Source organism: Dermacentor albipictus, chromosome 1, assembly GCF_038994185.2.
Source record: "Dermacentor albipictus isolate Rhodes 1998 colony chromosome 1, USDA_Dalb.pri_finalv2, whole genome shotgun sequence".
NCBI lineage: Eukaryota > Metazoa > Arthropoda > Arachnida > Ixodida > Ixodidae > Dermacentor > Dermacentor albipictus.
The window spans coordinates 492,835,066-492,850,945 of NC_091821.1; the positions used below are offsets into that span (position 1 = coordinate 492,835,066).

General features: G+C 44.6%; 1 protein-coding gene across 3 annotated transcripts in view; it reads left to right on the forward strand.

The window, feature by feature from the left end:
• Positions 1-15,880, forward strand: part of LOC135913015 (ATPase WRNIP1-like) — an 89,893-nt gene that overhangs the window by 15,547 nt on the left and 58,466 nt on the right. For all 3 annotated transcript variants that reach the window (XM_065445667.1, XM_065445656.1, XM_065445660.1), the window contains exon 3: positions 12,980-13,174. In XM_065445667.1, the coding sequence (XP_065301739.1) occupies positions 12,980-13,174 (195 nt within the window). The remainder of the gene's footprint in view (positions 1-12,979; positions 13,175-15,880) is intronic.

Consider the following 15,880-nt stretch of genomic DNA (forward strand, 5'->3'; position numbering starts at 1 on the left):
CGCTGCTGTCAGCAATGGCATGGACTCCGCCGTTGTGGTCCTCGTGATTGGCTTAGAAGCTTAGAAAGAGTGGTACGTTGCATAATGCCGGTTCCTGAAAGTCAGCTTCGCCTCTGTACAGAAATTTTACTTGGTGAAGCATATGCGAAAGTATTGCAGTGAAGCATAACAAGCGTGGAAAGGGGCTATTGCCACGGGACACAATATGTATTCCTTAATTATACACGCATGCACGCGGTATTTCCTATCACAGTTCGAGCACTGATATGCCTAATACATGTACCGACAGGCCTTCAGAGCGTTTTCGAATGTGCCTGTAGCGGTTTGAGCCCTTAAGGGCAGTAAATGACAGGCATTTATTTTTTTCCAACTGGACGATTTTCTGGATGTCTTCACAGCCCCTAGGGAGTTCGAAAAATTGGACATGAACTGTGCAACTGACCAACAAGATGCTTCAAATGGTTCATGGGGCGAACGAGTGGCGGAAGGAAGACAAGAACAGAAAGGACCTATGCATTGAGGAATGAACGGGAAAGGGAGAGTGCTGCTGCCGTTTTGAAGGAGCTTGAGCTCAAAAACCAAAATGTTGGCTGATGCCGAGATGCAGGTGTCCCTCATCCAAACCAATATAAACTCTTTAAAACAGGGAAACACAACACTGAGGTGTCGTGCATGGGCTGAGAGTAAGTCAGAACAGTTGAGGTTGACCTACAAGCTGTTGAGAAAGAATCCCAAATGTGACAAAGTTCGGGCCTCATACCACTGAGCTTGCCATCAGTTGATAGAAATAGTTCATATTCGAAAATATTTGCTTCTGATGTATATCCTTTTTATTCGTACTTGAGAATGTCCGACTCGATTTGCATTATCTTGGAAGACATTTTATTTGCTGTGAATTTTACTAACCCCTCCCTTCTATTCTTTCTTTGAGTAACATAAACACTAACTACTCCTTAGTATTCATATTGGATTAAGTCATTCTTTTTTAAAAATGTTTTCATATTGTTACGTGAAGGACGAGTCAGTAAAACGAGCAACTATTTACAGGTTATATTTACAACAGCGGTGGCAGAGCTGACCGATTATATTCACAGCGCGAGATTAGTTCGTTCTTCTTCCTCTTTTCTCGAGTGATGGCATGCACGCGCCTCGTTCAGGCAATAAAATACCACACGCGTGTAGCATAATCTCCCGGCGGCAGAACCGACGTCCCGGAGAGTCTAAATGTCATCACTGGGAGGGTGACACTGCTTCAATCGTGTAACGTGCATGATATCGCTGGACTGGGAAGCAGATGGGACGTCAGGGGCGATCTCGTAGGTGACGGAAGTTATGGCACGAAGCACTCAGTATGGGCCTATGTAACGAGACAGCAGTTTTTCTAACAGGTTGATCTGATGCGACGGAAACTATAGAAGCTTCAAAGAACCAGGCGGGAAGTGCACACCTTGGTGTCACCGGTAGTAAAACACTTTTGGCTCTTTTGGGATTTCAGAAGGCGGTCACGGGCTATTTCCCGTGCATCGGCACAGCGGGCAATGGCGTCAAGTGCATATTCACTGGTCGGTGCCGCATGAACAGGGAGAGTTGTGTCGAGGGGCAGTGCTGGTTCTCGGCCGAACAGAAGGAAAAGTGGGGAATAACCGGCTATGTTGTGACACAAAGAATTATAAGCAAATGTGACAAACAGTAGAGCGAGGTCCCAGTCAGTGTGGTCTGAAGAGACATATTTCGCGAGCATGTCTGTGAAAGTGCGATTCAGATGCTCCGTGAGGCCATTTGTTTGCAGATATTATGATGGAGATAGCTTGTGCCTCGTCGAACAGGACTGCAGGATGTCCTCGATAACTTTTGATAGGGATGTTTGGCCACGGTCAGTGAGAAGTTGTTGCGGATCTCCGCGTAATAAAATCACGTTGCGTAGAAGAACATCAGCGACATCTGTGGCGCCGCTTGTAGGAAGTGCTCAGGTGATGGCATAGCGTGTGGCGTAATCCATGGCCACAGCAGTCCACCTTTTCCCAGAGGTAGAAAGAGGAAAAGGGCCAAGTAAGTCCAAAACCAACCCCAAAAAATGGTTCTGCGGGAATGTCGAGTGGTTGAAGGTACCCAGCAGGTAGCGTCGATGGTGTCTTGCGTCTGCTGGTATTTCTCACACACAGCTATGTATCTTCGAACAGAGCGAGCAAGCCCTGGCCAAAAGAAGCTTCGGCGGATCCGGTCGTAGGTATGTGACACACCCAGGTGACCAGCAGTGGGGAGGTCGTGAAGTTTGTGGAGAACAGCCAAGCAAAGGTGTTTAGGGATCACAAGAGTAATGCAGGGCCATCGGGGTGAACGTTGTGGCGGTAGAGTACACCATCTTGAAGTGTGAATAAGCGAAGGGAACTCTCAGCAAGTGACGATTCCAGGCGGTCAATGATGATACACAAGGATGGGTCACGGCGCTGCTCGTTAGCGACATGGAGCAGTGGAAAAATGGAAACACAGGCATCGGTGTCAGCATCAGACATAGAGGTCGTGTCTTCGACTGGGTAGCGAGAGAGGCAATCTGCATTCTGGTGTTGGTGTCCCGACTTGTAAGTCGCTGTGTAGGGATATTCTTGTAGTAGGAGGGCCCAATGACCGAGCCGGTCAGTAGGTTCCTTGAGCGATGAAAGCCAACAGAGCGCATGATAGTCTGTGATTACTGAGAAGGGCTTGCCATATAGATATGGGCGGAACTTTGAAACAGCCCAGATGAGAGCAAGACATTTGCACTCAATAGTCGAATAGTTGCGCTCTGCAGTTATCAGGAGCCAGCTAGCGTAGGCTATAATGCGGTCCTGTTCGTGTTGGCGTTGCGATAAGACGACGCTGATCCCATAACCACTGTCATTGATTCGGACCTCTGTAGGTGCGGACGGTTTAAAGTGGGCCAAGACCGGTGCATTGGTGAGAAATGTGATAAGGCGTGAAAATGCGACAGCCTGAGGGGAACCCCACGTTCAGTGAGTGGTCGAGCGATTGCTGCGAAATCTTTCACGAACCATCGGAATTAAGAAGAGAACCCCACAAAACTCCGGACGTCTTTGACAGACTGAGGTACAGGAAAAGCTGTTACTGCTCGAACCTTCTCCGGGTTGGATTGTACGCCAGAAGCATCGACGAGATGGCCTAGCACTGTAATCTGTCATCACCCAAAGTGGCACAAAGTGGCAAAGTGGTAACATCTACTGTCTGTCTGGCTCCATCTACCATGCTCAATCAGCTGCTGTACGACTCATCTGTGCAAGAAGAGCGATTCACACTGTTCTACAGCTGCTTGTTCTTTGAATTCTTTCTATAGGTAAAGCTGGTATGGGCTCTTCCGTAGTAACAGGTAGAACAATTGTTTCTGTCAAAATAAGCTGTAGGCTGGTAGTAAAAAATCCCGTTCTACCTCTAAATTTGATTTCAGGTGCACAGCTTGCCAGCCCCATTCAATACTGCAAAGCTATGCTATCTGCTCCATGTATACTTCCTGGCTAACCACTCGGCATTAAGGTCTTACTCTTGGATGAGCCGCGTAAAACTGTATTTTATATCTGTGTTCCAGAGTTTTTCATCACACCCTTTTGAAAGTTTAATAGCCAGTCCTATTTCACTTAAAAACACCCTCTCCCACTCCCCCTTTTCCCACCAGAAGTTTCCCAGGTCTTGCATCGTCACTGCTAGGTAGCCACATATCTGTCCTATCAAACCAGCTGAGTCTTGCTCCAACACCGTTGAAGAGAAACTTCAATGGTACAAAATGGCACCGAAACGCTTCCTGCCGGAAAGCGTTCATCGTGGATGGAGCCCCGAGTCCAGGACCTCCCAAGAGAGTGCCAGGCGCACTCTCTTGACCAGATCAAGCTAGTCAAGATCAAGCTGGTCAAGTTGACGCTGGACAGCAAAGCTTCCCAGTGTTGTTCGTTTAGATGCGAGCTATATGGTACTGATTTTGTTAACTGGCATGCCCATGCGGCATGGTAAAGCATGGCCGGTGTGTCTTTGAACTTTGAAGTGTTGGAGGATAGTGTAAAACTGTTTGGGTATGGGTTCTAGTCTCCCATTCATGATCGTCTCGCTGAGAGGCTTGGTGGATGCGAACTCAAGTCGAGGTGTGAACCTTCAGATTCCCAGCGAGATTTGGGACTTGGGGTCCAGATGATCATGGCTACTTGTAGCAGGGTAGACTTTCATCAGATAGAAAACTCTACCTTTGAGATGTTATCTCTAATGTAACTTCTCCAAGCTGCTTGTGAGTTGCAGAGCACAAACTCCGTTGAAGAGCATTGTGTTTATGAAAGAAAGTCTGCCACTTTTTCGAATGATCCTCACTGATGTGCATTATAAAAGCTTATTTGAAACAAAGGTGTGCAAGCATTCAATTAAGTTAAGACGTTATCTTCATTGGACCAGAGCCTGTTTGAATGTAGTGCCTGAAGACCTTGTTTCTGGAAAATTAGAATTCTTCACATTGAGCATGAATGGCTGAAGCAATGCAACTGCTGTCATTTTGCTCCATAACTGAGAGGGAACCAAAAATTATGTGTGGCTCTGCTGTCGCAAACACCAAGACAAGTGGAGTTGAGGGAAGGCCAGTAAAGTAGTGCCAAACCGTACACAAGACACGAGCGCCGGCAACTCGCCCCTATGACATCTGCCAAAGGCATCTACTGCATTTTCCGCCATTCGCGGGGCCAACACCATAGCAGATGCTGCAGTTGTCTCCACTCTGTACGAAGCGGCGGGTGAGGAGGGCATCGAGGCACCCTAGCAGCCGCCGGAGAAGAATGCCCCTCCTCCCTCGCCTGAGCCCCTTGCCTCGCCCGCCACAGGAGAGGGCACGCATCTGGGCCGCATTCCTTGCTCGCGTGCGCGCCGCTCCTTCTCCCCTGCTAGGCTGCACCCACCCTCACCGCACCGCTATGCTGCACGATGATATTTATTACTCTGCTTTCACTCTCTCTCAGCTCTTTCTCCCCCAGCTTGACAAAGCTGTGGACGCAGAGAGAAACCCAGCAAAGTTCTAACAGCCCCACTATAGAAGACTGAGCAAGGCATTCCTGTCTTTCACAATATTTGCCACATGAACAGGTTCAGAAACGGTAGTCACAAAAGCTTTGCATCTGCCTGTCTTAAAATGACAGCAAAGATTAATTAAAGCTGGGTTGGTAAATTACACTTCTGGAATACAAGAAACGTCAAGCTTACAATGAGCAGGGTCTCAATAAGTATTTTTTCCCTTTTTTTTTACATGTATATACCTTTGAAGATGATAATGCAAGTCACTGTGTATTATAGTGCCCCTCTAAGCGCCTTGAGGGACAACCCGAGCAAATGGTAGGTTGCCCCCACTTGCTCTTTTCCTGATCTCAGAGTCTGGCAAAAATGCCTTTTACATGAGGAGTGTCAAAAATGACGAAGAGACATAAAAATTAACATGTTGACATGTACAATATGATTACTTCATGCATATATTTTGTTTGGCATCCAGCAGCCAGGTTTAATTGTTATCACCAATAATGTGGCATGTTAACGTTGTAGTAAGCTTTTCATTTTACTATAGAACAAAAAAATGTTCACTGTGCCCAAGGGCATCTGCAGAACTTTTTGCAGGGGGGGAAGGAGGCAGGTTAGCATCAAAAAGGCACTATTTGCAGCCTAAACTGCACACATGAAAAAAATAAATAGAAATGGCAAATTATTGCCATGCTTGGAGAAGGTACATTGAATTTTATTAATGATCAATGAATCAAACTTAAGCAAAATGCTTAAAGTTACTACCACTTCGAGAAAAGAGTGATCAGTCTCACTCCGTGCGGTTCTTGACTGATGCAAACTGATCACCAGCACACAGCACAAAATGTTCACCAGCATGTATAACTGCAGTCAGTCTTCCTTGAATAGCAGCTGCAGGTGCCTTGGGTTTTTCTGAGCAAATTGTGGGATGACACGAGGGATAAAGGCATTCTCGTTGTTTCATTACGTGCTCTCGGTGCACGTTCATCGCACAGAGGCTGTCCAGCCTGTCATCTGTCATTGTTGAGTGTAGGCAGGTTTTCCCTCTCCCCATTGCACTGAAGGAGCGTTCGACAGGGCAGGTGGTAACTGGCAAAGCCAGAGCTACCTCAGTGGTTTCTGCGACAGTGGGGAAGAATGTCTTGGGCTGGAGCAGACGTTAAGAGCAAGTTATTTCATAAGAGTCCCCAGTTTTGTTGCACCACATCTCGTACCAAGTGATGCCGTCTTCCTTGACACTTTTGATGCAGTAAAGCCTTAAAGTTCTTCAGCAAGGACAGCAAACTCAACATGGCTCAAATACTTCGTTTTTTCTGGATGCAGCTGAAGTATGAAGCTCTTTACATTGCTTCTGGAAAAGTGGCGAACCAAAGAAGCAGGGAAAGAGTCCAAGTAGGGCACACATATTGCCATGCGATAGTATTCCTCTGGCCACTGAATCTCGTAGATTTTATGGTGGGCCTTACGAGAGACTTGTCTTGGTACAGATATCAACACGTTTAAGCGATAGGCTGCCCCACTTGCTCTTTTCCTGATCTCAGAGAACTGCTCTCTTGAGTGTTAATCCAGTGGCAGACCATCTTGTCTCAGACAGCATCGGAATGTTGGGCGCCAATTTCTTCCAGAGCATGCTCTCACAGAAGTTTATGGTTTGTTTGATGATCCCTATTGCGTTTTGAATTTCAGAGACCTTGTTCAAGTTGTTGATCACGATATTCAGTTTGTGATTTGCACAGTGGAAAAATAGTTCCTTTGGAAGCTATTTCTGTATTATTCATTTCACTCCAGCTTCTTTTTAGCCATTGTAGAGCATCCGTCATACCTCTGTCCAACGAACTTCGAAAGAATGAACCCGGCGATGTAAGCGAAGTTCAGCTGCCGCAGCTCAACAAATCCCATAAACTGTTCTCAAACGCAAACATTGGTTCCCACCTTGTCAATGAAGCGAATGCCTATAGACATTTGCTCTGTTCCTGTAATATCTGCAGTTTCGTTGCTAGAACGGAAAAAGCAAACACTGTGTTAGCTTCAGCTACTATTTGCTCTCTCAGGATGTCGCCACAGATTGTCATGATCTCGTTCTGGACTCGGACAGAAGTGCATTTCGCATTGCCAGCAGAAGAAGTGAAATGTTCCTGAAGTCAAGTATCTACAGCTTCTACCCTGAAGTCATGGTGATCATTGGAGATTCCACTGTCAGACTGCTTCCCGCAAATTGGCAAGGCATGCATTGCATGAAAGATAATGGTGGAAAGTATCGAAAGTAGTTTCTCGCGGGAAGCAACTTGTTCGTGCAGTGCTCTGTTCAGCTGCTGTACAAGGGGAAGCTGCCTCCTGTCACCACATCCATAAAGTTCTGTGAGGCTGCCACTGCCTCCTGATGCCATTGGGATTTTGCATGATCCCTTCACGCCTCATGCATTTTATTTTTTTTTGTATATACAAGCGTGCGCAATAATACTACCTTGAGTATCTCGGTGAACATTCATAGGAAAAGTGACGCAGAAATGACAAAGGCTGCCTTTTGCTGTCGCACAGTGCACATGCCTAAGGGCATATTGCCAGCCATTGGTAGCAAAAAGATCTCTTGTCACGTGCTGCATCTTTACTAAAATCGTATGTAACATTTAGCAACCATGGATTTGTAAGAAGGTGTAACTTCAAGCAGTATGGGATGCCTGTGTGTTTAGCTTTGCCTAGAAACTTTCCACAGTCGTATTCTTCAGACAAGTTATTTGCTTTCTTGCTATTGTCACCGCAATTTAATCCCAAGCAAGGAGAAAGGGAATCATAATGGCTCACTACGTCAAGGGAGCTCACTGTTGGAGGAGTCTCTTTCATGGAGTCCACAACTTGAGTTACTGTCCGTTGATGAAAGTTTGCGTCACTCTGGTCAAATGCTGCAATGTTGTCACATGGCATACTAGAAGATTCGGCTGGGCAGCTGGATAACACTCTGTCAGACACCCGCTTGAAAAAGTGTTGGATCTCCATGATTTGGGACTGCACAAGGCAAAGCTGGTTGGGGAGTTCCTCGTGGTTGATAGCGTTGGAAAATACACGCACATTGATTGGAAAGACAATTAAACGCACACATTGAAAACACAAAAAGGCTATATTTACAGGGAAAATTTATTTACAAGCTAAAATACACGCTCACAACTTCATACGCCTCACTCGATCTCGCTCGCACACCTGCACTGCCGAGTAACCGCACACTGCTTGCCGCTCATCGCTCTATCATCCGCTGTCCTGGTTGTTCTCAGCTCTGTTGACAGCTTGGCACTTAAAAGTACCGAATCATGCAAACACACCCGGAGATGCGCACACGTGCAGGGGCTTACTTTCCAAGAAACCCGTGTTATGATTCTACTTTGCGTGGTCGTTCGAAAAGACAGGTGGGTGTACATGAGAGGGATGTGCAGACCGGCCATATCTACGGGGTTGATGGATGAAGCTTCCGACAGCTCGCACCTGCATGTAAAGGGTGCACAAATTGGGTTCTCTGAATCAAGGGGCTTCCGAGTTGCAGAACTTCGTCACGGACTTCAATGCGTGGTGTTGACGTGTTGATCTGGTCGATCATCCTTTCCCCATGTGAGGTGTCCCGTGACTCACCTGACCAGTTCCAGATGACAGTGCAGCTTTCTGGTTGTTTATATTGTTTCCATTCATCTGAAGCACTTGACTCATTCTCATAGACAGAACACAAAGCAAGGCATGCAGTGTTGTGTATCAAACTCTTACAGTAATAAAAAAAAAAGCTCATTTAATTAACTATCCTTTTTAGACAGATAACCATGTACCAAACTTGCTTCCAGTTTCAGTTACTGGGGACCAAAATAACTATGTGGTGCTATCTTAATCCCATTGAAATGGCTTGCATAATATGGGTACTACTGGCCTCTCTGACCTTCAACGCAGTACAAGTTTTTGAGGAGCAGATTTATTTATTTATTTATTTATTTGATACCTGCTTCGCCTTTGCAGGCATTGCAGCAGAGGATACATAAAATAAGCATCATATTTGAGACCAATAAAGAAACTAATTACACAAGGCGTGGTAAAAATCATCATTCGACACAATGGATACAATCATAGGTGGAAGAACATTCCACTGTCTTATACATCTAACAAAAAATGAATAGCACAAGACGTCACCTTTAAAGGAAAATTAATTTACTTTGAGACTGTCGTCCCTTCTTTGGGATATATAGGACAGCTCTTGGATGTACTTCTCCTTATCGATTCCAGTTTTAGAATGGTAGATATTATGTAAAAATTTCAACCTGAGGTTTCGTCTACAGTCTTTCAAGTCTTCCCATTTAAGTTTACTTGTGCTTTCTCTCATACTAAGTTGCCGATCCCAATTACCTGGAATGAATCGCACTGCCCTATTCTGTATTGGAAAATATACGCACATTGATTGGAAAGACAATTAAACGCACACATTGAAAACACAAAAAGGCTATATTTACAGGGAAAAGTTATTTACAAGCTAAAATACACGCTTGGGTACAAGCTAAATACACATCATGAGTTTGGTTTGGGGGCTTGGGTGGTGGAGTGGACTGCATTTTGGCGAGGAGGGTCTACAAGGAGATGTGACGCTAAGGAAAGGTGTTACACTCTTCGTACTAAGTTAGCGGTCAAGATTTTTTCCTAGATTTAGCCAGAAGTTTATGCGAAAACTGAAGTTCTCGCGATAAGGTTGCTTGAATATATTTGAGTTCAGAAAAATATACGGATCTCACGCACTGCGGGAATCAATGTAAGTGAAGCTTTCTATGCTGTTTGCTTTCATTGACAATAATTAGCAGTGAATTTGATGGTGAACGTGTAATTTCTTCGAGAAGGTTGAGTTGATGTTAAATGTTACCTCACGTGCACCAGTGCTGTTTGTCTGCATAGTGCACAGAACACACAGGGAGACATGTTTGCTTGAGGCATTGTTGTGCACCATTGTTCATAATCTCTGAGAGGGTTGAGCATTATTACTGCCCCACATGGCACGTTGCATCGTGGCAGGAGTTTCAAACTTTAATTATGGGGCTGCATGTGCCAAAGCCACAATTGCATTATGAGGCAGGCTGTAGTGGCGGACTCTGGATTAATTTTGATACCCTGGTGTTCTTTTACGTGCACCTAAATCTAAGTGATCAACTATTTTCATATTTCGCTTCCGTCGAAGTTCGGCTGCTGCGGTGGGGATTGAACCCGCATCATCAACCAGTGCCATAGCTGCATAGCTACCGCGGTGGGCATACAAGTGTTCATTTGACGTGTGTCTGCTTCCATAGTGTCTCCTACACCCTACGATGCTTTAATGCGGCTTTGCATCTGCACCCCCTGTGTCAGTTGTCCACTTTGCAAATTTGCATGGTGCTTATTTTTCAGAAATAGCAGAAGGGTACCATACGATGACTTCAGTTTGCTCGCAACTGCTGTTTCCTTGCTTTCTCACATCATCTTTTCCCTCTCCCCCTTTCCTTGTATGGGAACTGCAAGCGAAGAGTGGCAAGGCTGTTATTCACTCGTTTCGCTGCTGCATTCGTTATACCTATTAACTGCCTCCTATCCCCCTTCCTCTCTACCATTCTATCTACCTTTTATAGGTCTGGCACATTAGTAGAAAGGTAATCGCTGCAGTTTCTGCAATGCTTTTGAGGGGGCTCACGGATAATTACAGCTGTCAATAGGATAATGTAGCGACATCCAGGGAGCTCCAGAGGGCATTATGCACATGCCACGCGATGGAAAGGTCTAAATGAGTTTCTTACACTGCCTATCCTCTCTTCCACGCTCCTGCCATGTATATGCTCTGAAACACCACCCTGACGTGGCTTGCAAAAAAAAAAAAAAAACAGCAGCGCAAAAGCCAAAGGAAAAGCCAGAGAAAGCTTCGCTTTGAAAGAAAATGTCAACCTTTTCTCTCAAAATTGTTCACTATCTTCAAAAGCCACTACAGAGAGTCTTTCTTTCACTACCGTGGCATGACCGGCAAGATTAGTCATAGAGTGTAACATGCAAAGCTGACTCGCAATCCTGAAAAATGTTTCATACGGATATGCAGGACATGAGTGTGCTAATCAAGCTGTGCAGCTTTTTGCTAGTGCAAAAAAAAAAGTTCAGAAATTCCAGGGGGAGGGCTGCTGTTTCCCCCCCCCTGCCCCCCCTTTCCAGATGCCCATGACTCTGGCACAGCTGCTCATTGATATTCTATATATATTGTCAAAACCACTGTTGCTATAATAGGGTTCGAGTGTATACGGTATATAATATATGAATAAACTAATGAAATGCAAACTTTAAAAAAAAGAGAGAAATCTGTCATCCTGCTGTGTCATTTTTACATATTTTCATATAAGTACATCAGCTCTTTGCTGGAAAATGACAGTGACATTATAACAACACATAACGTGCAGAAGTGGTATAATCTTGCTTTATGAATTACCGGAGTGTCATGCATTATTGTGACATCACGGCACTTCTCAGCCAAAGAGCTGATCTTTGTATTCATTTCAAAATAAAATAGCTGTTAAAATGCTGTGCATTCTTTTGTGTTCTTGTTTTTTTGGCACTGTTCAAACCAGAATAATCTATACAACCAACAGCAACATAAATTCTATCATTAATGACTGCATTATTTATAGCAAAATCACTAATTATGGCAACCACATTGCACTTAATGCATCCCTCAACACTCTAGCTATTTGATGCTCTAAATGGCACATGTGAATTAACGTAAAATAGTCTGTGGCCATGACCGTAACAAGGAAAACGAGACCATCTAACTTTACATATGAGATTAACGGCATACCACTAACTAAAGTTGAACAACATAAATACCTGGGAGTTACATTAACCTCACACCTCAGGTAGGATAAACATATTTCGAATATCACTGCAGGAGCATTACGCAAATTATGCTTCCGTAAAATAAACCTTGCGCTCTCTATGACATCAACAAAGCTACTGGCCTACACAACATTTGTTAGGCCAGTTCTCGGATAAGCAAACACAGTCTGGGTTCCTCATACAATGACTAACATATCAAAATTAGAGGCAGTACAAAGAAAGGTCTATAAGGTTCATTCACAACAAATATAAATGCGCTGACTCACCGACTAATCTTCTAACGCAGTCTGGATTGCAAACGCTATCTACCAGAGCAAAACACAGTCGCCTGAAGTCCTTGTTTCAGCTTCTAAAAAATGACTAAGATAGATGTGTTCAGGTATATTTCATTTTCTGAGACTTGAAAAACACGTAACAAACATGCGTACACTTTAACAGAATACACATGCAACAACAACACGTTTAAGTATTTATTCTTCTCCCTTACAGTAGCTGAATTCAACTGACTTGATCCGACTATAACCGCCATCGAATCTTCCGAATTCACCTCACAAGTAGAAGCTGCAGTGTGTAAACAAAATCATTTATCATTGCATGAATAATCGTCACAAATTTTGCATTGTGTTACTTTCGACGTCCCATTTTTCCTTTTCAATTTGTTTCTTCTCGCTCTCAAAGTGTATATGTTTTAACATATACTCTTCTCGCAACTTTAAAATTTCTTGACGCATTAAGTGTCATCCTTCAGTTTGCTTCTATTTTCATGTATAATTGGTTGCTTACATGTTTTTCACTGCTAGTATCATGTTAATTAACTGTCATGTGAAAACATGCATTTTTGTTCCTAAACTCAGCTTCCTTCTTATATTGCCATCCTTGGGCAATTGTTTTCTTTTTATTTTATTTTTTCCAGTTAACTGTTCTGCCTAGATGCGTACTGATATGCATGTATACTGTATCGCCCAACTGCCACATTCTCAAATGAGAGTAGCAGTATTGTAAATAAATAACATAAAAATAGGTTGTTGCGCTTTGTCATGTGTTGATTTCCATGCTTTAAATTACTTGTAACCTGCATTGTCTTGCCTTGCAGACCACCTTGGCTCATATAATTGCGAACCAGTGCAAGCAGTCATCGGATGCGAGATTTGCAACTCTGTCTGCCACTACCGCTGGTGTGAAGGACGTCAAGGATGTCTTGGAGAGAGCCAGAAATGACCAGAAGATGTTCAAGAAGAAGACTGTGCTATTCATTGATGAGATCCACCGTTTCAACAAGCTTCAGCAGGTTTGTCTCGAGAATGTTCAAATTGTTTGGAAATGTTTCAACTTTTTGCTAGTAGGGAAATTGTTAGACCTGTGCTAGCAGGCCACCAGTCAGGCAAACATCTCCAGCTTTTTTATTAAAGTTAGCATTTATAGGAAGTGTGAACATTACTGTTTCCACCTACCTTGAAATCATGAGGCAGGCTTCCGAGAAATCCAGAAGCTAATGCAGGTACAGTCACACGCAAAAAACTAAAGACAAAATATTTCTTTCAGCCTTGGTAGCAGATTTTTTTTTGTACATTTTAGGCATGCAGTTTGAAACCAAGTCTGAAGAGGCATGTATGTACTTCAACCAAAGCCAGGAAACAGCTCAGCACATTGTACTGAAATGCCAAGATAATCATCCAGTGAGACCCGTAGTTAGTGTCCACCTTCCTGAAGCATTGGGATTCAAAGATGAAAGAGTTAAAAGGAGTAAGAGACATTAGAGTATTGGTGGAAAAAAGGCAGGGAAGAGATTGGTACAGCCGAATCTCGTTAATTCGAACACGCTGAATTCGAACTTCCGGTATATTCAAACTGACGCAGTGGTCCCATCAAAGTTATGTCTATTCCCATGGGCGAAAATGCCCGATAAGTCGAACATGCAAGTATTTGTGACAGTTGATTTCAATATACCACACTACGACAATGCTCTCAGCAGCCTGCGAAATCACGCGGTGGCACCTCCAATCACCATTGCTCTGACCCTGCCATAGAGGAAAAGCTTAGGAGAGACCCCTCAACACCGTGCACGAAGAAAAAAAAAAAAAAAACGTAACGAAAATTTCATCCTCTCAAATGGCAAGGTTGCCGCTTCTGCGTGACGTCATAATGTCCCAGCCACTCTAGCAGCAAAATGCATGCCGTGGGAGGGATTGGTCCTGAGCAACTTTTTCGGAGCGGTGACAGAGAAGAATCAGAGCGGCCCTACAGGGACGTATGCACGGGAAATTGGTGTCATGAGGACCCGCTGGACTGCTCAGTTCGTACTCACGTCTGGTTTAGCCGGACTGCTTGTTTCACACTATCGTCTGCTCGTGTCGGCTCTCGCTCTCACTTGTTTTGGTTCGCTTGGTTTGGTCTCATTTGTGCTTGCTTTTTGCTATGACCAATCTAAATCGAGACGTGCCAATGGCAAGGTTGTTGGAGACAGCGCATCATGTCCGATACTGTACGACAAGACAGACGCTGAATTCAAGGACATGAAGGCGACACCTTGTACCTCATTATTCTTGTCTTTTGAACGTGGTGGTGCTGCAACAGAAGGGAGCACACTAACATGATTATGATCAGTGGCAGCGAATTCGTCATCTTGATAAGACATGACTTTCGTTAGGAACGCAAGACAAAGAATACAAACACAGCACTGATCTGTCAGCAGACAAAGGAAAAAGCATGCGAGCATGCAGAGGGAAGCAGTGGTGGAGGCCCAGTCTGGTTTCAGCAACTCCACTGCTTCGACGGCAGTCTTAGGTGGCAACGGAGGGGCAGAGGTAATTAGCGCCATCCATCAAGCTGGCGGGAGAGCAAATACACTTCCGTCCCATGCTTTCTCGCAACTACACTTCCCTTGCCCTCCCTCTCAAGTCCCTTGTAACTCCTTCACCTTCGACGGCCCCCACACCGGAACAGCCAGCCCCGCCACCCCGGCACCAGCTTAGCCCACTCCCTGAAGTTTCGTTTTCTGCCATTATTGGGAAGCGAGCGTTGGCCGACATGGGCAGTTTCCTGGTTTTTGCTCACTGTGTGCTTGCGTGCCGCGACTGCATGACTCGCACCATTCGTGCATCGTGCTATAGTGCACAAATACTTTAAGAACAAGTCCTTCTTTTAATTGGAACAAATTTCTGGGCCTCTTCGAGTTCCGGTTATGGAAATTTGACTGTATAACCAGAGTCATTCCAAATGTAGGAAAAATAAAATATAAATATACAGGTTTCAGTGACAAAAGTAATGATCGAAATCATATAGGCAAAATCCTAGGTGGCCATTCATGTAGTAAACCCTGAATAGACCTATTTGTCTAGGCTATTTGTCACCACCCTGTATCTAAAGGGGATGCAAAAAACATCACAGGCCAAATGGGATCTGATTCGGAGAAGTGCGTCTGAGTGCTGATGCGTACTGTCGTCCTTGAGCATGCACAAACATGGAAGTAGTGTGCCGAATTGGCATGGCGTGCCGACCTTGATGCAGCCCTTCTGTGGCATGGTGACTCAGATTGTGTGAGGGGTTTGTAATGGCAACATGCCACGGTGTCAGAAAACAGTTGTTGACGCTGAAGAAAGTAAATGCAAGTGTGCTTAGACTGTGCATGCTCGATGGGCCAGTGAGAGTGTTGACCGCGTGAAGTTCATCTCACCAAAGCACAGGCCAGCCATGCCAAGAAGAAGGCCGAAGCTCGCGAGGCCCATCTCACCTGTATGCGTGATTTGGATCTTGCCTGCCAGTAGTGACAAGACGTTGAACAGCATTTGGAGGCCCTGGAGTGGAACAGAGTCACCCAACACAGATGCATGGCTGCTCAGACTTCTGAAAAATTAGGGGTGTGCGAATATTCGAGAACTTCAAATATGATTGAATATTTGTAATATTGTATTCAATGCAAAAACTAGGTACGACGAAATTTTTGAATATTTGGTTGGGATACAAATCTTCTAAGCGAATTGAATATATTACTGAC